This window comes from Podarcis pityusensis (assembly GCF_964106645.2).
Source record: "Podarcis pityusensis genome assembly, chromosome: 1".
In the NCBI taxonomy this organism is placed as follows: domain Eukaryota; kingdom Metazoa; phylum Chordata; class Lepidosauria; order Squamata; family Lacertidae; genus Podarcis; species Podarcis pityusensis.
This window is the reverse complement of record NC_138028.1, coordinates 42,442,966-42,464,054: the sequence shown is the minus strand read 5'-3', so window position 1 is coordinate 42,464,054 and position 21,089 is coordinate 42,442,966. Positions and strand designations below refer to the sequence as shown.

Sequence of the window (21,089 nt, the reverse complement as noted above, 5' to 3'; positions counted from 1 at the left end):
TCACATTAAAGAGGCCGCGGTTTTGCAAGTTAATCCAATTATCTGTGAGATCTTTCAAAAGTAAGTCAACCACAGTCTTCGTATACGCTGCGTTATCTGGCACAAATGACAAATTCACCGTGTTGATCTATGATTAATATCGGTCTTTGAATGAATAGGAAACAACTGCATGTTTCAAATGATGTGTCTGAAGACTATTGGCAAATACAGAGGCCAGTGTGGTTCTTCCACAGGTCCATGTACTCTAAGGCTCTGCAGCATCTCATAACCTTTGTGCAGAAAGCGACATGATGTGGGGATGTCATTGTGCCACTTTATGTGCAGTAAGCCCTAGAATGCTTTGGTGATGTCCCCAAACTATGAAAGGTCTTTAACAGAGGGTTAGATAAATTCATGGAGGAGAAGGCCATCAATGGGTTTCCACTATCAAAGGCAGTATACCTCTCTGAATACCAGTTGCTGGAATCGCTGGTGGGGAGAGTTATCTTGTGCTCACATCCAGGTTACATGCTTCCAACAGGCATCTGGTCGGCCACTGTAAGAACAGGATGCTGGACTAGATGGACCACTAGCTTCTTCCAGCAGGCTCACCTTCTGTCCTTTTAGAGGCCTCCAGTTTGGCACCGGGGCGATTGCATCATTAACCTGTGTTTCCTTTAGAGCAGGGTTGGTGAACCTCCGGTCCAGGGGCCAAATATGGCCCTGCAGCCATCTGTTTTTGCCCCTTAGGTCTCTCACCAGCTAGCCCCACAAACTTCACTGGACCTACTGCGCACTCCAAGTGTTTTTGGCCTGGCTGGAGTGTGTCCTTAAACTCTAATGAGAGCCAGTGTGGTGTAGTGGTTAAGAGCGGTAGTCTCCTAATCTGGGGAACCGGGTTCGCGTCTCCGCTCCTCCACATGCAGCTGCTGGGTGACCTTGGGCCAGTCACACTTCTTTGAAGTCTCTCAGCCCCACTCACCTCACAGAGTGTTTGTTGTGGGGGAGGAAGGGAAAGGAGAATGTTAGCCGCTTTGAGACTCCTGAAGGGGAGTGAAAGGCGGAATATCAAATCCAAACTCTTCTTCTTCTTCTTCTTCTAACAATGCCTCTTGCTTATCTGGATAGAAGATACAGAGAGGCGTGTGAGAACATGTAGAAATATACAGAGGCAAAGTTTACGTCCATCGCTCCACTCCCTTTTGCCTCTGGTCCCACCCACCATTATCACGTGGCCCTCTGGAGGAAACAAAGTAGGAAATGTGGCCCTTGGGCTGAAAATGCTTCCCTGCCCCTGCTTTTAGGGCTTCAGCTGTATAGAATATTGTCCCGCATTGGTGACAATATTCATTCCCTGTGTTGGAATTCAGGTCAAACCAGAAAAATGTTTCCCCATTGTGCTTTGATGCCCAAATGCACTCCTTCCTGTTTTGTTTTGGTGTTTGTTTGTTTTTTAAAAAAAACTGGTGTAGATTATATGGGGTCACATATGTTAATTAAGGAGATACCTTTGGATGACGTTAACTAATTATAGAGGGTTTTTAAAAAATGTTATTGAGGACCTTTATATTATCATTTGGGGTGTGGGTGGTGCTGTGGTTTAAACCACTGTGCCGCTTGGACTTGCTGATCGGAAGGTCGCAATTCGAGGCCCCACGACGGGGTGAGCTCCTGTTGTTCGGTCCCAGCTCCTGCCAACCTAGCAGTTCCAAAGCATGCAGTGCAAGTAGATAAATAGGTACCACTCCGATGGGAAGGTAAACACTGTTTCTGTGTGCTGCTCTGGCTTCTCCAGAAGTGGCTTAGGCATGCTGGCCACATGACCCGGAAAAATTGTCTGCGGAAGTGGACAAACGCCGGATCCCTCGGCCTGTAAAGCGAGATGAGCGCTGCAACCCCAGAGTCGTTCGCGACTGGACTTAACTGTCAGGGGTCCCTTTACCTTTTATATTATCATTGCTCTTGAATTCTCAAGCAGAAGTTTCTTACTGACAGTGTAATATCCCAAGCCACTAGCGGTTTCAATGTGGGTGGCAAAATCCAGAGGCAGGAGTATAGTACACAGTGCTTGCAATATTTGATAGCTTTTCCTTCAGCAGCCTTTCCAGCTCAGATGCTAAAATGCTGAATCAGTCATGGAGGAATCTATCACCTGGCTGCCCCCTCAGGTAACAGCTGTGTCGGTCGTTACTGTCAACTGACTCAGCAGCCACAAGTTTTCTGTAAGTGGAGATATGTCACTTGGAGATAGACCATGTAACTATGGCTTTAATGGTGAAACAGAAAGCTCTTCATCATGGTCTTCATTCTGTGTGGTGCGGTGCAGCTCAGTACATCTGAGTGTCATAGATATTTTAAGAACTAAAACCAGCTCAGAGTCTTGTATGATGCAGAAGAAGGCTGATCACACAAAACAAGGCGGGCACAGCTGTCACCTCTATCATATTAATTTCCACTCCTTCCCCATTTCCAAATCAAGGTGTTTGCTGTCAAAGACATCCAAATGCTGACTGAGTAGTTAGTTTAAACAAATACAATAAAACTGCAAAAACAAAGCAGTAAAACCACAGAAAACAGAAGCGGCAGCAAATCTACCCCACTAAAAGTCCCACAAATTGGATTAAGACTTCAGGATCTCTTCTTTTAGACAAGTGTGACATTTTGAATTCCACTTTCTCCTCCAGATGCTTTTAGATGTATAAAAGGGAATTGTAGCCAAGCTCATTCACGTCAGATCTGGAGAAGAAAGTGGAAGTAATTATTACATAGTGAAATTAGCAACTAAAACACCTAAAAAAAAAATAGCCACTTCGATTTTGGAATCCAGAACAAACTTTTCCTGAAGTTCTGTCCCATGCTTTAAAACCCTCTCCCCCAATCTCTCTATCTCTCTCTCTCCTCTCTGAAAATCCCGCTAATGAAGAAAGTGGGGGGGCAGAACGGGCAGGAATAAGGGCAGCACAAGAATTCCACTCAGCTGTAGAAAAGTTCGTACTGCTTTAATGTGGGATACATTCCTCTATTTACGATACAGCAATTCCTAAATATATGTGGATAGAAGTCAACTTAAATGATAGCATAGGGGAAAACCTTAAATCAATCATAATCTTAATCATAATCATAATAATAGCAGCTAACATGGAGTCATCCAGATGTTGATGGACTCTAACTCCCATCATCCCTTGCCATTGACCACGCTGGCTGGGGCTGATGGGAGTTGGAGTCCAACAGGCAAGCCCAGACAGAGGGGAGCCATATGGGCCACTTGGCCCGGGCTTCCAATTCCAAAGGGGGCCTCAGTCAGCGTATTCACAATTGAAGGGGATGCACTGGGGTGAACGTGGAGGTGCGGGGGGGGGCACATTATCTACCTGGGCCAGGCCTCTGCCTGGCTCTGCAAGGCCCTGCCAACAGGTAAAATGTTGGCATCCCCTACCCTAAATATATGTCATTCCAGCCCACCTCATGCAGCTGAAGTGACATTTCCTCTCCCTCACAGATATAGTAGAACACATAAATGACAGTTTCTGAGCTATTTACTGCCTTTGTTGTTTTCTTTTACTGTATAACTTGCTTTGGTGCACTTGAGTGCAAAAAAAGTGACTAATAAATACAAATAACAAACAAACAAACAAACAAACAAACAAACCTGCTTTTCTGGTTTTGTCAGGATACAGCAACTGCCTCTCCTGTGATTCTGCGGGTAGACCCAAAGGGCTTTTATCTCTATTGGACTTTGCAGAGTAAGGTAAGTCCTGATCCTCAGTCTTTAATTGGAGATGTTGATGTCAAAAGATACCAGAGTCATAGAATCATAGAATTATAGAGTGTCATCATCTAGTCCAACCCCCTTCAATTCAGGAATCTCAACTAAAGCATTCATGACACATGACCATCCAACCTCAGCTTAGAAATCTCTAAGGAAGAAGAGTCCACTACCTTCCGGCGGAGACTGTTCCACTGTCAAACAGCTCTTACTGTCAGAAAGCTCTTCCTTAAGTTTAGCTGGAATCTCCTTTCTTGTAACTTGAATCCATTGATTTCGGTCCTCTGGAGCCTTTAGATATTTGAAGATGGCCCCCATATCTCCTATCAGTCTCCTCTTATCCACTTTAAATATACCCAGCTCCCTCAACCATTCCTCATAAGACTTAGTTTCCAGACCCTTGAATCATCTTGCTTGCCCTCCTCTGCATACATTCCAACTAGTCAGCATCCTTCTTAAATTGTGGTGCCCATAATTGGACATAGTACTCCAGGTGTGGTCTGACCAAGGCAGAATAGAGCGGTACTATTAATCCCCTTGACCTGGACACTATACTTCTGTTGATGCAGCCTAGAATACCATTAGCTCTCTCTCCCCCCCCCCCCCCCACATCACACTGTTAACTCATGTTAAGCTTGTGGTCTACCAGGTGTCCCCCATCTTACATTTGTGCAGGTGGTTATTCCTGCCTAAGTGCAGAACCTTTCATTTGTCGCTATTGAAATTCATTTTGTTAGTTTTGGCCTGGTTCTCCAATCTGTAAAGGTAATCTTGGATCCCCACTCTGTCTTCTGCAGCATTAGCTACCCTCTTAGTTTGATGTCATCTGAAAATTTGATGAGCATCCCCTGAAATCCTTTATCCATGTAGTTTATAAAGCTGTTGAACAACAACAGGCCCAGGGCTAAACCCTGTGGAACCCCACTTGTCACCCCCCCCCCCGGATGATAAGGAACCATTAGTTCTCTTTGGGTTTGAGTCTTTGAAGGGCAAAGCACATAGGTCCCATCCATGAAGCTCCCGTCTCCTAAATCAGACCATTCTGTCAAGCTATCTAACCCAGTCCCAAACATATTCTTTGACCAAGAAGTGGGGAGAGGGTGAAGGTGCACTTACTTCTTTCTCTGCTGGCTGTATCTCGGTAGTAAAGCATCTGCTTTGCATAGAGAAGGTCTCAAGTTCAATCCCTGGAATCTTGAGATAAGACAGGGAGAGACCCCTGTCTGGAACCCTAGAGAGTCACTGCAAGTCAGTGTAGGTGACCCTGGGGTAGATGGACCAACAATCTGACTCTTTGTGAGGCAGCTGCTTCCTACGCAGCTGTGGGTTTCAACTCCAGGTCCATTCATGTGGGGTTCTAAGCAAAAGTTTGCACCTATGATTGGGGGGGGGGACAGCTTGGTGGCAGAAGAAAAGTGGGAATGATCCCCTTTATTCTAACTCCAGATGGGCTCTTCTTGGAGGCTTCAGAAAAAGCAGCCATAGCATTACACCTATCTTTGCATCATGCAAAGTTTAGAACTTATGACGGAGGTCCCTGACCCAGTTCTGCTCTTTGACATCCTTTTATCTGGAGATACCAGGCACCCAACTTCTGCATGTAAGGAGGGTGTTCTGCTGCTGAGCTCTGGCCCCTCCCAAGCTAGAAGGGCATTAATTATATTTGCTGACTGAGCAGCATGTGCATCTGGGGAATTCTGGAGAAAAGCAGTGAGTCAATGGAGAGCGGAAACTAGAAAGCTAACTATTTTATGTATGGAGATGCTTCGTGGGAAGTGATGATGATGATTTTATTCTTAATTGTGTGAGAACATTCTTTTCTCATGCAGTAGTGTTCTAAAATATTAGACAAAGGTCATTTTTTTAAAAGCCTATATTAAATGCATGAAGATTTTAAATATGTTTATTTGTAATGGTGTGTTGCTTCACCACGTTGGTGTTAGCTGTCCTGGACTCTCTTGGGTGGAAGGGCAGAACAGAAATGTAACAATAAAGGAGCATTGAATACCCCATGCCTGTTGACCACTTCTTTCTACTGCAGGTAACCTCCAAATTCGCTTTTTCTCTCAACCTTATACATCACCTATGATGTGCCTCTAAGCCTCATAGGAAGCTGACTTATGCCAGGTCAGCTAGAAGCTTTGTCTACCCTGACTGGCAGAAAACTTTCCTATCAGCTGTTACCTGATCTTTTCTAACTGGAGGTGCCAAGGATGGAACTTGGGACTTTCTGAGTACAAACCATGTGCTCTTTCATTGAGCCACACTTCCTCACTTGGAAGGGACGTCACAGACATTAATTCTGCACCTTTCTGATGCTCTTAATATTTTGCTCCTGATTTGCATGGAATTGAACATGCAGGGGGTAGAAAACACAAAGTTCTCCAGTATCTCTGTCACGGCTGGAGGTGCTACGTGTTCTTTAGGCATCCTCTTAGACTCAGTTTCTCTTTGACACATCCAATTTAGCTCTTCCAAAGAGCCACTTCCCACTGTCACCTGGCCAAAGCATGTACTTGTTGTTCATTGCTTGTGTAAAAGTTGGGACTTATAGAAGCACTAGGTTGCCTTACATGGAGAGATGCCTTGAAGATTTGAGACTGGGGTAGATTTGTCCTGCAGATTTGGCAAAACAGAGAAAAGAAGGAACATAAGAACATAACAAGGGCCTGCTGGGTTAGGCCAATGTCTCATGGCATCTAGTGTGCTGTTCTCACAGTTGCCAACCAAATGCCTATGGGGAGCTTGAAAACTTGCCATGGGTTTCTGGATTTTTGGTATGTGGATACCAAATGGATCATAGAATTGTTGAGTTGGAAAGGATCTTGAGTGTCTAGTCCAACCCCCTGCAATGCAGAAATCTCAACTAGATCACACATGACCGGTGACCATTCAACCTCTGCTTCAAAACATCCACCTTCTAAGGGAGACCATTCTACTGTCAAATAGCTCTTACTGTCAGAAAGTTCTTCTGAATGTTTAGGCAGAATCTCCTTTCTTGTAACTTGAAGCCACTGGTCCTGTAGCTTGAGGACCTACCCTCTGGAGCAGGAGAAAACAAGCTTGCGCCATCTTCCATGTGACACCCCTTTAGATATTTGAAGATGGCTTTCATATCTCCTCTCAGTCTCTCTCTCTTTTTTTAAAATAATATTTATTAAAGTTTCAAAAGAAGAAAAATCACATTAATAAAAAATTAACAATAAAAAGGAAAAATACAAAGTAGAAAAAAGAAAAAACAGTTAAAAACAATTCCATCTTTTCATCACTTCTTTTACATTTACTTGTTTCCCGGACCTCCTCATACCTCCCTCTTTTGTATTCCAATTCAATTTGTTAATCCAACAATTCCTTTCCCTCCTTTTTAATCCTAATCTTTAATCTTGATATATTATAACTTTAAATTTTTACATATTAAAAACCAATTTTTCCATATTCTTTTGTACCTGTACAGCTAGAAACCACTTAACTTCAATCCAACATCATTCTAACATTCATTAATTTTGCAATATTTCTGTAAATAGTCTTTAAATTTCTTCCAATCTTCTTCCACCGACTCTTCTCCCTGGTCACGGATTCTGCCAGTCATTTCCGCCAATTCCACATAGTCCATCAATTTCATCTGCCATTCCTCCAGTGTGGGTAAGTCTTGTGTCTTCCAATGCTTTGCAGTAAGTATTCTTGCTGCTGTTGTAGCATACATAAAGAAAGTTCTATCCTTTTTTAACACCGATTGGCCGACTATGCCCAGGAGAAAGGCCTCTGGTTTCTTCAAGAAGGTATATTTAAATACCTTTTTTAGTTCATTATAAATCCATATCTCCTCTCAGTCTCATCCATTCCAAACTCCCTCAACTGCTCCTCATAAGGCTTGGTTTCCAGACCCTTGATCATCTTGGTCACCCTTCTGTGCACCGATCCCAGCTTGTCAATATCCTTAAATTGTGGCACCCAGAACTGGACACAGTACTCCAGTTGTAGTCTGACTGAGGTAGAATAGTGTGGTACTACTTCTCTTTGGACACAATACTAGCCGAAACCATGGCTTAGATCCTGTGAGCACAGAAGCAGCATGAAGAGGAACAATCAGCTGTAATTCTAGCTCCATACACCAGCGCACTCCACATTTATTCCCAAACCAGTTAGGCTTAACTGTGGCTCCAAGTGATATGCATGAACCAGCCAGGTGTAAGGATGTTTGGTAAGTGGAGCAATAATCCACATGAAAAGGAAGGCCATCTGTCTTCTTCTCCTTCATGAAAACTGAAAACGCAGTGAGATAGAGCAGGCCAGCGGGGACTGAGAGCCTCTGATCGTTTAGTTCTGCTTTCTAGTTAAGTATGATACTGTGGTTTGGGGCTGCTTCCTTCTCTTAATCACAGGAGTAACTGAAGCTTGAGAATAAGACAATAGCAGTAACTATGCACAGTAACTATGTCAGGAGGTTGACAATTTGTCAGGTTTCACTTCCTCTTGGAAGACTAGAAGTGGTAGAAGTCCAACAAAAGGGATCATTCAGTTTGTAACGTAAGGGCTAACTCTGCTATCAATAGGTCTGCTAACCAGATAGGGTGGCGGAGGTTTCGTTTGGCAACAAGACAACAAGTGGCATGATGTTTGCTGAGTCACCTCATGCCCTGATTGGCTATGTAGCCCTGAGGGAGCTATGTACAAGACCTTAACTAAGAAAGGCAAAGCTTCTCTGTTTCTTTCTCCTCAAACTATACATTGCTTTCATTCAATTTTGCTCTGCAATGTGTTATCAGGACATTTCTCTCTGAAATCTGTCTGCATTACAGTGGTACCTCGGGTTAAGTACTTAATTCGTTCTGGAGGTCCGTACTTAACCTGAAACTGTTCTTAACCTGAAGCACCACTTTAGCTAATGGGGCCTCCTGCTGCCGCCGCGCCGCCAGAGCATGATTTCTGTTCTCAACCTGAAGCAAAGTTCTTAACCTGAAGCACTATTTCTGGGTTAGCGGAGTATGTAACCTGAAGTATATGTAACCTGAGGTACCACTGTATTTAAGTGACTTTGCTGACAATAAGAAAATCCCAGGTGGATCAAACGACACACACATCTAGCCCAGCACCCTCGTTTCCACAGTGGCCAACCAGATGTTTCTAGGGAGACCACAAGCAAGGCATGAATACAATAGCTGTTGCTCCCAAGCAAGTGCTATTCAGAGATATAATTGAATTTGGACCTGGAAACTCCATTCACTTATCATGGCCAATAATCCCTGATAGTTATGCCTTCAAATGTTTGTCTAGAATAACATGTCACACTAAATTGAGACATTTACCTTGTAATCATGTCAAGTCACACCCTTAACATGCTTAACAAACTACAGTCATATGCTTAACAAACTACAGCACCCAGAATTCTTTGGGGGGAGCCATGAGTGGTATCATAGCATTTTGAATGTGTGATGTGAATCTGGTCAGTGTTCTCCACCACACCCGAGGGGAGCTGGCTAGCTTAGGGGTGCAGGGCAGGCTACGTTGCACACAAAGCTCTGGCCTCCTGATACCTAGTTGCTGCTTACTCACGGTTCTGCCAGGTACTAGTTTGCTGCAGTATAGGGACCCTTTGAGTTAGGGATGAGTTTTCTAGAGAGTGAAGTGGGGCTTCTTGCACTCTGCTGCTTGTAGTTGCTGGCAGATAGCTCAATAATTTGTCAACGGAAGAGATGGGCTTGTCTGAAGGTAGTGATAACTCAGGTGTCTCATTTGCCTGGAAAATTCAGTAGTCTTATGATTAGAATACTAAGCAAAATAAACAAATGTGGGAGTAGGATGGTGGTTTGTTTAATTCCAAACTGGGAGAGGTCAGTGGCAGGCTGGTTTCCCACTTGCGAAAAGAGCTTGTAAACAAAGGTGAGCTCAAATGCTGTTGGGCAAGCTAACAAACAGTCCAGTTCCGAAGCCAGTTTTTGTACAAGGGGGAGTGACTTTTTGTACGAATGTACAGCAGTGTACAAAAAGTTCCGTCAGAATGGTTTATCCATGTAGTTCTTTTGGGGATAAGAATTCTATTCCTATCCATTTTAAGGTGTTGCCAGAAAGGGTGCACAATAATGTAACATTTACACGTTTTCGCTATCAGATTCCATGGGATCTTGCATCCTGTGAGATGCCAGATTTTGAGTGGTGAAGTTACTGCGCAGTGGGGTGATTAGCTTTCCCCTCCCCATTATTTTCTCTCTCCAAATTACACACCTCCTGCTGCTTCCCCCTTCTAAGTTTTTCTTCCAGAATGAATGAAGTGAGCAATCTAGAGTGTGGAAATGGCCAGCAGGGAAAGGGTTACACACCCACCCACCCCTTCTCTGCTCACAAATTGAAGCGGCTTTTAAGTTAAATAATAATAATCAGGGCTGAGGCATGTAATATGCCATTTGGCCTGAATCAGCAAACGAGAATTGTGATGTTCTTGGAAATTTGCTTGTCAGCATTTGAAAATACAAACAAGGGAGATTTAGGCTTCTTGAGCTCCCTGCTGTTATACCCCATTATGAAAGTAAAAACCAAACAAAAAAGATCTGCATTGATGCAGATCAGTGGTGTGTTACATTAAAGCTTCCATCATTTGACTGCTGTTGCTAAGCAGTAACCAGGGAAGGGGGTCTTGCCCATGCTGATGGGTGCTAATGCCGCTGAGAGCCAGCAGACTTTGAAGGTTAGAAAGTGCAAGTACAAGAAGGAGAAGAAGACGTGCAAAGCTACCGTATTGTGTGGGTTGCCCTGATCACTGTATATGCAGCGTAGCGTGAACCAATGATGTCATCAGAATGCGTCCTCGGCGGGCTAAAGACCTCTGCAGAGGCAAATTCTCCCAGCAAGCTCCTTTCAGATAAACTAACCCAGTGGCTCATAACACTGCATGGAAAATGCAATGGAGGGTGGAAATTGCAGTGGTCAGATTACTGGCTCGGGTTCCGTTTAGCTCTCTCGTGTTTTAAAACACCTGTATTGGTTGTCAGTTTGTTTCTAGGCCCAATTCAAAGGGCAAACATTAGTATGTGATACTCAAAATAAGACAGCTAGTGAAAGATCCAGTTGCCATTTGAGTATAATACACAAACATTTCAGAACCTGGCATTTATTTCCCCAATATTTTCATATAATACTCATGTGAGAGTCGCTGTAGTAGTTAAAGCTAAGAAGAATTCTAATTTTCTGAGAAGATACCTTGCATTTTATATAACACAGATTCCAAACATCAAAGTGATACTGGGCTAGCTGTTATGTTTTGGACATTACCAATTACTGCTTAGTAGTGGTAACATTCTCTGGGCCTGCCCCTAATGGAATCTGTTGAAAAATGGGTAATGTTTAATGCATGCTGTTTTGTACATTAGAAGATGTGATTAGGCTGCTGAGTAATGGGTTTGTGAATGCAAGTGCTTTCCTTTCCTTTACAATTGCTCAGGACTTGAATGTTAATTTTTGATATTTTGCAGGAAATGGAATTTTTGGAGATTACAAGCATTCGAGATACTAGAATAGGGAAATTTGCAAAGATTCCCAAGGTGAGTTTGTGGCATAGTGTATAGGATTAGTAATTGTTATCCATGCAATACTCATTGGGAGATGCCATTGTAACTTGTTAATTGACTTCTTCCTCTCATATTGACTGAGCTGTTCTTTTCATTTGTGGTAGCAAATTGTGTGTTTTGTAACACTGGACTGTATGAAATGTGTGACCAGTGAAACATGTATCCTTTTTTGCACTGCTAAATTTGGGAGTGGACGGTGGGTGCAAAATCTGAAAATGTTCAGGAGAAACTGCTAAACAGTGCTTATGTAAGAGGTTACAAAATAGGTAAAATCAAATGGGGGAAAAGTTTAAGTCTGGTGAATAAATGGTCATGCGTAGGCCCACATTTAAAAGAGAGAGAAGACATTCCCAAGAAAGCTAAAGTTGGTGCAAGCAATATCCAGTGTGCATGGGGTGTTTTTGTCAAAATCAACAAAGTCCCACATTAACAAGACAATATCTCATAGTCCTTGTTTTTAGGACAGAATTATACATAGTGAAAAACACAGGATTGCTGCAAAAATATTAGCCCCATGAGAAGTTTGTTCCCTTCCCTTCCATAATGTGTGGTGAAACTTACCTGTGGTCTGGCGTCAAGAACCAAAGGTGTGAAACATGCACATTTCCTGAAAAGTATGGTACTGTAAGTTTCACTATAACATGGAGGAAACAATCTCTCTTTTTAAAAAATATTATTTTTATTGATTTTCCAAATTATTAAAAATCAAACCAAATTACTTAATTTAATACAATTTCTTAAAACCAGGTTTCCCGCTCTTGTTGCAATCATATGTCCAATATATTCCCCCATAGCTGCCCAGTTCTTATTTAGTCTCCAGTTGACATCCTTCACTTGCTATTAAACCATTCTTCCAGCTGTCCTCTTTTTTACCTTACAATCAGCACCTCATTTTCCTGTTGTAAATATATAATCCATTTCACTTGTAGCCCTTCATGTACATTTTTGTTCCAGACTTCGAATGTTAAAAGAGTTCAGTTCTTTCTTTTGTTGTTCAATTCTTTACAGTGTTTATCTGAGTGGTACAAGGTCACATTCCATTCAGTTCCACTGTTATCAAGCTGACATGCGAGCCACAGCCATAAATATCTCACAGAGTGAACTTTCCAGACATCTGCCATTAAATTCCCCTCTGGAGTTCTTTCTCAGCACACAATACACAGCACACACTTTCCTAAGAATCAGCTTTTCTTCTGCAACTATCCAGTTGCAGGTCGTTTTTCTTTCCCCCCGCTGGATTTCTCCAACAACACCCTGGTCTGGCGGTGGTGATGAATAAAATCCATTCAGCCTCAGTCAAGGGGGGGGGCATAGCAAAACTTTATTAAATTCCTTGTAAAGCATAATTGAAAAGCACCCCTCCCTGGGGGCATACAAAGGGGGGGGCAGGGAGCAGTCCGCCCCGGGTGCCACCATGGGGTGTGTGTGACAAGATGGTCCACTGCCTCCCCCCCAGCTGTAGAGCAGCCAAGGGTACAGGTCCATATACACAGCAGCCCATATGGATGGCACTCAATCAGCAGTCCATACAGGCTGCCGCACGTGCGCTACTGGGCGGTTCGCCACGCCCCTCAGCACCACGCCCCAGGTGACGGAGAGGCTTCCTCCGCCACTGCCCCTCCCCGTTTTTGAAGTGTCAAACAAAGTAGCAACTGCACATGTCTCTTCATCGTAGGGGAGGACAAGAAATAGAAAGACCATTAGAAAACCATAAGAAAGCACAAAGCTCCTTGTCCTCCCTCTTTCCTTTGAGGTTGTTGTAAGGATTCTCAAGCTTCAGAAAACATTCAAATACCTTCAGAAAACCGGTCCCGGTTATTTCGGCAGCTGATTGATTGCAGCCTCTTAGCATATGAGGCTTAGCGCCTCTTGATGAATGCCAATTATCCAAATTGAAGAGGAACCTTCCACAAATCATGCTGGTAATGGAGGCTCGTCCATGGCAGCGGCACACTCCCAGATCGCTCCTGTTCTGCCTTTCAAGTTGGCAGACACGGGATTGTGCCACACTGTGGGATGCAGTGAAATCCCCACTGAAGAGCATCAAGAGGATTGATGCCTCATTTCCTCTCTTCCCCCTGCCTGAATTTCTCTGCAACCCCTGGAGGGCTGCGGAGAACAACCGCCATTGATCGTGGGCATGGCCAGAAACAATGGAGGAGACAATCTCGACACAAAGCTGCCATTATTTTCTGACAGCTCTGAGCTTATTGTAGCATCTGACCCTGTTATAGTATTTCTGCAAGAAGTTCAATAAGCTGGGGTGGGAGCATGTTAAACTTTTCTGTAAACTAGGGATGGGGAACTAGTGACTCCAGATGCTCCTAAATCACATCTGTGTCAGCCAGCACTGGGAAGATAAGAGTAATCCAACAACATCTGGAAGGCCACCAGTTCCCCATCCCTTCTATAAACAGTGCTACTATAAAGTACTACACTATTCAATGAGTAAAGGGAATTATAATTTTTAAAAAATGCTATATTGGTTAATGTTTTCTGATCTTCAAGCTGAATCATTCCGCTTTGAATTTCAAGCAAAAGGTTGACCCAGTTCTTGTTGTTTCAGGCAGGCAACTTGTCCTCCCCTCTGCATTCCTACTTGGAATGTTCATGCTTGTTTATCCTTTGCAGAGCCAGAAGCTCCGAGACGTTTTCAACCTGGACTTCCCAGACAACAATTTCTTTCTCAAGACATTGACTGTGGTTTCTGGTCCTGATTTGGTGGATCTCACTTTTCACAATTTTGTTTCCTATAAAGAAAATGTTGGAAAGGTACTGAAAAACTATAAAAGGGGTTGGGTTGGGGCATCGTGAAGAGTTCTGAAAGGAGTGATGGGAAGATGGGCAAACTGTCCACTAGTGACTTATTTTTCAAAGAGTGAGCACATGTTATTCACAAAAAGAGCAGTTTATGCTGCCCTGCTCCTCAATTATCCTGGAAGTTTGCTCAAGCAAAAAGATAAATGGAGCTTCCATGCTGAGTCACTGAGAAAGCCAGTAAAATATTTGAAGTGCTGGGTTTGGCTATGAGAGATTAATGTTTTAATCCCTGCCTGGCCATGAAGTTTGCTGGATGCTTTGCAAGACACACCTGTTTTCAACTTGAGAAAACAGGAATTGAGAAAATGATGTCTGCTTATTTACCTTCAGCTCTTTGGAGGAAAGACAGAATATAAGTTAATTAATGAATAAACTTTTGTGGGTTTTTTACCTTGATGCTCTTTATTTATTATAGACAGGTACCTGTAAGATGTACTCTTTAAACAGGGAAAAGAATAATTTGTTCCACTAAAATCCTGATTTAAGGCTTATATACCAGAAACTAAATATCATTTATTTCAATGGCTGTCTAGCTGGAGGGCATCACTTTAGAAAGGATAACAAGGGCAGAGAATGAACAAGTTCCATGTGGAACTTGGCCATAACACGCTTGCTCAGCGGCACTGGAAGTGAGGGTGTTGCACAGTTCATTTTCCAGTCTTTCCATGCGTACACACATCTTGTTTTTTCAGGCTTGGGCAGATGATATCATGGTCATTTCTAGGAACCCCTTTGTATATAATGCTTCCCGCTATTCCTTCCTGGAGAGAATGTAAGTAGTTATCAAATAACTTCATACTACCAAGTGTTTTCTGCTATTCCTTCAAATAGCATGCTAAAGTGTTGAGTGCCAACAGAAAGCGTGGGATAAACCTTGGGGTGCTTATGGAAACTCTCAAGTTTGCAAAGTACAAAACAACAGTTTAAAAGTAAGGTGTCAGTGCCTCCCCCCCAAAAGCCAGCCCAGTGAGGACAGAGCTATGGAATACTGGATGTCAGCTGGAAAAAGGAAAACTGGGAGAGAGAGTTGAATGTCCTGTTTCAGTCCCTTATGTCATATAGTGTCCCAAAACAGGACGTGGCTAGCTAGGACCTGATCAGGTGATGATACACTGCAAGCGTGTATCATTCCAACTGTTACACTTCTTTTGTATTTTGATGACATGAAACTAGTCATGTGCTGAGATGAGAGGAATGTACTATAAACAATTCAATCCAGAAAGCTTAAGTATGATATCAACAGAAGATTCTTTTTAGCATCATGATGCTAATTCTCTGGCAAGTTCCACTGACTTGTATTAATCATCTCAATATGAAATATTGTTGCCTTTGAGTTTAGCTTGGGATATCAGTAAACAAGATGCCCAAATCTCAGTTTCAATTCACTTCACGATTCCCTGTGATTGCAAATGCGACGAGTCTGTGGAATTTAATAACTTTTCCAATCAACGTGGAATCGAATTTTAGCTTTAAATCTAACAATAATTCACCTCAGGCTTCTCTTACGGTTATCTTACTTTTCCCTATTGTTATGACTACCATACTTCCCTTGTTCCATTTTTTTCCTCTTAGCCAAGGATTGTCTATTTTGAATGTTTCCACAGACTGGTGAAGCTGAAACTGCAACTGAATAGTGAGGGGAAAATTCCTGTTAGGAAGTGAGTATGGCATGTGCATTGTGCTTCTTTTGACTAATGATCTAATGATGGTGTGTGACAAACTTGAATGACTGCACTATCGAGGGATCTTCTTGGACAAATGGCTGCCCAGGGGTTCTTTTGGGAGGGGATGCTTAGAGAGGTCCAGTCTGCTATAGAGTTAAGAGGGCTGAGGTAAAATTTACCAGGTTTCAAATCCCAGGACAAATCAAGCTGTTCTACAGCACTCGCTATATGTTGTGAAACCAGGTTTGCCTCAACTTAATTGTTTATTTATCTGTTTATTGCATTTTTACTCTGCCTTTCCTTCATTGACCTTAAGGGGGCATAACAGTTTCCCCTACCCTAAGTATATCCTCACAGCAAGCCTGTGAGGTCACATCCATACCATACTTTTAAAGCACATTTAAAGCTCATGGCTTCCCCTAAAGAATACCAGGAACTGTAGTTTATCCCTAACAGAGCTACAGCACCCTTTTAAAAAACTACAGTTCCCAGGATTCTTTGGGGGAAGTTGTGTGCTTTAAATGTATTGTGTGGTGCACATTAGGCTGAGAGAATGTGCCTAGCTTAAGGTCACCCACTGAATTTCATAGCTGAATGAAAATTTGAAACTGCCCAAGCCTTGAACAACTTCATCCCCCTGGCTTCCAGTCCTAGGAAGACTCACTCTCCCTGGCTTCCTCACTTGTGGAAAAATTATAAGAAAAACAATTTTAAAATATTAAATCATCATCATCCAACAACAACAACAATAATAAGGATAGCAGAAGACAGGTTGCCATTTCATCCATCTGCAGAGGAACATAACTTGGCACAATTCAACATCAGATTGGCAAGAAAAAGCAAACATAGAAAAGAAGAGTAGGCTCCTGAATTTATGGAGTCCTCAAAAACACTTTCATTGCCAGATGCCAGATTGCCAGAAACAAAGAACTGCTGAGAGGTGTGACACTTTGTCTCTTAAGTGACGCAAGTCATCTACACTACTCTGCCAGAAAATAAAAAAGGATAACACGAACTGCTTGTCTTTTCTCAGTCACAGTTACTCCTAAAAGAAAAGGGGAAGGAAATATCAGATAACTATTGCTTATAGTTTTTGAATTATGGTGCTGGAGGAGACTCTTGAGAGTCCCATGGACTGCAAGAAGATCAAACCTATCCATTCTTAAGGAAATCAGCCCTGAGTGCTCACTGGAAGGACAGATCGTGAAGCTGAGGCTCCAATACTTTGGCCACCTCATGAGAAGAGAAGACTCCCTGGAAAAGACCCTGATGTTGGGAAAGATGGAGGGCACAAGGAGAAGGGGACGACAGAGGACGAGATGGTTGGACAGTGTTCTCGAAGCTACCAGCATAAGTTTGACCAAACTGTGGGAGGCAGTGAAAGACAGGAGTGCCTGGCGTGCTCTGGTCCACGGGGTCACGAAGAGTCGGACACGACTAAACGACTAAACAACAACAACAATTGCTTATAGTTCTGGTTGTATAGTTGGAGCCTATGCTGAACTAGTTCATGGAGACAACTAATGGCCTACATGTTGGGCAATTTGCCATTTTCTCTATATGGACTGCCTTTCCCACTGGAAGTTTTGCCAAATACCTCTTCCCCAATAACGGTCACTCTCACTCACCCTTTTCTTTCTCTTTCAGTATTTTTCAAGCATTTCCTGCAGACAGAAAAAGGGTAGAAGCAGCATTAAGTGCTTGCCATCTTCCAAAGGGCAAGGTAAGAAGTATATTCTCCATAGCCCAGGCCTCATAGTCAACAAACATGTCTGCCCAACAAATTTATATTAATTTTATACCAGCTTATGTCTTCTTCCAAAGACTTTTGGGAATTGTAGGTTGGAAAGTTCTGTTCCAGGTGCCTAACTTCCCAGGTTCCTTGAGGAAACTGAATGGCAGTTAAACCAGTTTAATTCTATGAAGTATAGATGCCCATTGCTAACACAGCAGTAAAACAGCTGTAAAAAAAAGTCAGTTTTCTGCATTACTGTACAGCATGCAGTGTGCCACAGTACAACACTGCCTATTTAGAGCTAAAATGCACATAGTGTTAAATGTATCTTTGTATTTAACTAGCTGTGTGTGTGGAGGGTGTGTGTGTCTGATGATTATTTGGATCGCAGGAACTGTGAAGAGAGAATTTACCAATGTCCAACTCAATAGATCCCTCTTGGTTTGTCTCAGCCTTGGAATCTCTTAGCTCAACCTCAGAAGGTATTTGTGTTCAGTGAGAGGTCTCAGTCCTAGAGTACACACACACACACACACACACACAAAATGAAAACAAGAATGTGTATGAATGCATGTAGAGCTGAGTACAGTGTATTTATTCTTTACTACTGAATGATGTGCACCTGGCACACTTTTATTATTATTTATTAAATTTGTTAGTTGCTTTATCTTGCCAAGACAAACCAAAACGACTCACAAACAACCAAATGAACAACAGCAAAACCCCACATAGATACACTGAAACCAAGTGATAGTGGAGGTAGAAATACATTTAAAGCATGTGTATCTGGGCCTGGGCAGGGAAGGGCATCCAGGACAGAGGGCCCAACTTCCAGGGTAGGCTTTGGGCCCCTTCATTTTGGAAATGAAGTCCACAAAACGGTTGATAACAGTCATCAAGAATTGCTGTTCTGCTTCCAGAATGACGGCATCAATCCAGAGGACTTCCCTGAAGCTGTGTACAAAACGTTCCTGATGAATCTATGTCCTCGCCCAGAGATCGACGAGATATTTACCTCACAGTAAGCCTCCATTATGTAGCAGCCAGCATGTGTGGGAGAGAAGGGATACTGCACAGGCAAAGGGAGGCTGTGAGAACCAGCTGGAATTTTGCAGATTGCTAGATTGACAGCACTGTTACTTTTTAAATGAAAAAGTGGTGAAGGGTAGCAAGATTATTCCTATTCCTCCCACCTGTACTATCCAGTACAGAATTATACTGTACTATCCAGTACAGAATTAAGTGTGCTTACGGTCAGACTAAATGTGAGCATGCTGTTGCCATCTCTAACTATAATGCCTAATTATCCCCATAACTTCTACTTACACCAACATTGCAGTGCATACCGTATTTCTCCAGCACCCACTTCATGCTATTGGATGACAGTTTTAGCATGATAAATTCCCAGTCTCCCCACATCTTGTAGTACTGCTGATACCAAATGTAAAGTATCAGACAGGGCAAGGGTAAGAAGGAACTAGTCATGTCAAAACAACAAATAAGTGTAGGAAAAGTTGTCTCCCTGCTAAGAGGGATTTTCCAGAACATCTAAAGACACCACTCTCTCTTTGTCCTTTTTCCATTATCTCTGCTTAGCCATTCGAAAGCCAAGCCGTACATGACCAAAGACCACTTGACAAAATTCATTAACAAGAAACAGCGAGATTCTCACCTCAATGACATGCTTTTCCCCCCTGCCAAGCCACAACAGGTACAGGGTCTCATAGACAAGTATGAGCCCAGTGGGATGAATATTCAAAGAGGTGAGTTTATTTTTTCCATCAGCAGAAGTATGTATCGTAATATTGTTGTTATTATTATTTCTATATCACTACAATTCCAGGGCAAAACCCCCTAAATGGATTACAACCATTCTTAAAACATCAAATGTAACATTACAAAAGCTCAAAATAAAACATTGCAAATGAAAACCAGATAGAGATGGTCATAGAGGTCCACTTTTAAGGCAGCCAGGGATGGCCTGCCCACAAGGCTCAGTGAGGCAGTTGCTTCAGGGCAGCAGGCTCAGGACAGCTGGGAGGGACAGCAGATCTGGGTCCCTGAGGAGCTCCTTCCCTGCCTCCTCCTCTGGCACCACCTCCGCCTCGCCTTATCCCACTCACCACTGGCCTCCATTTTGGCCTCCTTTTTATTGGTGATGGTGGCAGGAGGTGGTAGCGGAGGATGAGGAGTCATGGGTGGTGCAAAGTCATTGGGAGAAGAGGAGGAATCTGTTTATTACATGGAAATCTTTCAGTAGCCTGGGCCTACATCAGCTTAAAATCATTGGGTGTATCTGACTAAATAATACTCAGAGTGGCCCCACTGAAATCAATCACTCATTGCTTAGATGGGCAGGAATATGCAAACTCAGTTCCTCCAGGCCCTTGTATTTTGTTACCAGCAATAGTAACATTTTAAAAATTATCTTGCAGGGCAGCTGTCTCCAGAAGGAATGGTTTGGTTCCTGTGTGGTCCTGAAAACAGTATAGTATCACAGGACAAACTCTTGCTGCACCAAGATATGAGCCAGCCACTCTCTCACTACTTCATCAACTCGTCCCACAACACCTACCTAACAGGTATGCAGCCATGAGGAGATATGTCCATTTCCACTAGCTGTTGTATTGCAAGAGGGTAGCTACTGACCCCTGACTTAGCTTTGTAGCTTACTTTCATTATGAAAACTGTTCATCAGGCCATGACTTATTTATCACTAGCAGGGAATGCCTGGCAATGCCTGGGAATTTGTAGAAACCAAAAAATATTAAAAATTTTAAACAATTTTTAAATTTGTGAATGGACCTATCACAGCAGAAATCAGGCAAAGTCATGTTTTGGTCCGCCATCTTGAATCAAAATGGCACTCAGCATCCAAACGCTGATGAAGATGGCTGCCCCTACCTTAGGAACCCTCATGTCAAGTTTGTTAATGAAGTGGCAGACCCTGTGCCAAAAACCAGGTAAAGTCATGTCAAAATCACATTTTGGTCTGCCATCTTGATTCAAAATGGCACCTGGCATCCAGATGTAGATGAAGACCACTGACGCCACCTCAGCAACCCTTGTGCCAAGATTGGTGATGATATTTTGAAAGGTGTCCAAACAAATAGAGAACAGATGGACAAACTATTGTCCAAAATTTATAGTAGAATTGTCCATGACTATCTTTATTTATGGGACACGGGTGGCACTGTGGGTTAAACCACAGAAACTAGGACTTGCCGATCAGAAGGTTGGCTGTTCAAATCCCCGTGACGGGGTGAGCTCCTGTTGCTTGGTCCCTGCTCCTGCCAACCTAGCAGTTCAAAAGCACGCAGTGCAAGTAGATAAACAGGTACCGCTCCGGCGGGAAGGTAAACGGCATTTCCGTGCACTGCTCTGGTTCGCCAGAAGCGACTTAGTCATGCTGGCCACAGGAACCGGAAGCTGTATGCTCGCTTCCTCGGCCAATAAAGCGAGATGAGCGCCGCAACCCCAGAGTCGGTCACGACTGGACCTTTTATCTTTATTTATATGTATGACACTGGCTTGATGTGTAGATATTGTTTCATGTTCCTTTT

General features: G+C 43.0%; 1 protein-coding gene across 2 annotated transcripts in view; it reads left to right on the top strand.

The window, feature by feature from the left end:
* Positions 1-21,089, top strand: part of PLCB2 (phospholipase C beta 2) — a 53,012-nt gene that overhangs the window by 1,005 nt on the left and 30,918 nt on the right. Inside the window, exons 2-10 of one of the 2 annotated variants that reach the window (XM_080996510.1) lie at positions 3,650-3,727; positions 11,212-11,280; positions 13,939-14,079; positions 14,820-14,899; positions 15,732-15,785; positions 17,439-17,514; positions 18,447-18,547; positions 19,123-19,289; positions 19,962-20,108. In XM_080996510.1, coding sequence (XP_080852636.1) covers positions 3,650-3,727; positions 11,212-11,280; positions 13,939-14,079; positions 14,820-14,899; positions 15,732-15,785; positions 17,439-17,514; positions 18,447-18,547; positions 19,123-19,289; positions 19,962-20,108 — 913 coding nt within the window. Of the gene's footprint in view, positions 1-3,649; positions 3,728-10,565; positions 10,666-11,211; positions 11,281-13,938; positions 14,080-14,819; positions 14,900-15,731; positions 15,786-17,438; positions 17,515-18,446; positions 18,548-19,122; positions 19,290-19,961; positions 20,109-21,089 lie in introns of those variants that run through there. The other variant, XM_080996511.1, reaches the window with a different exon arrangement.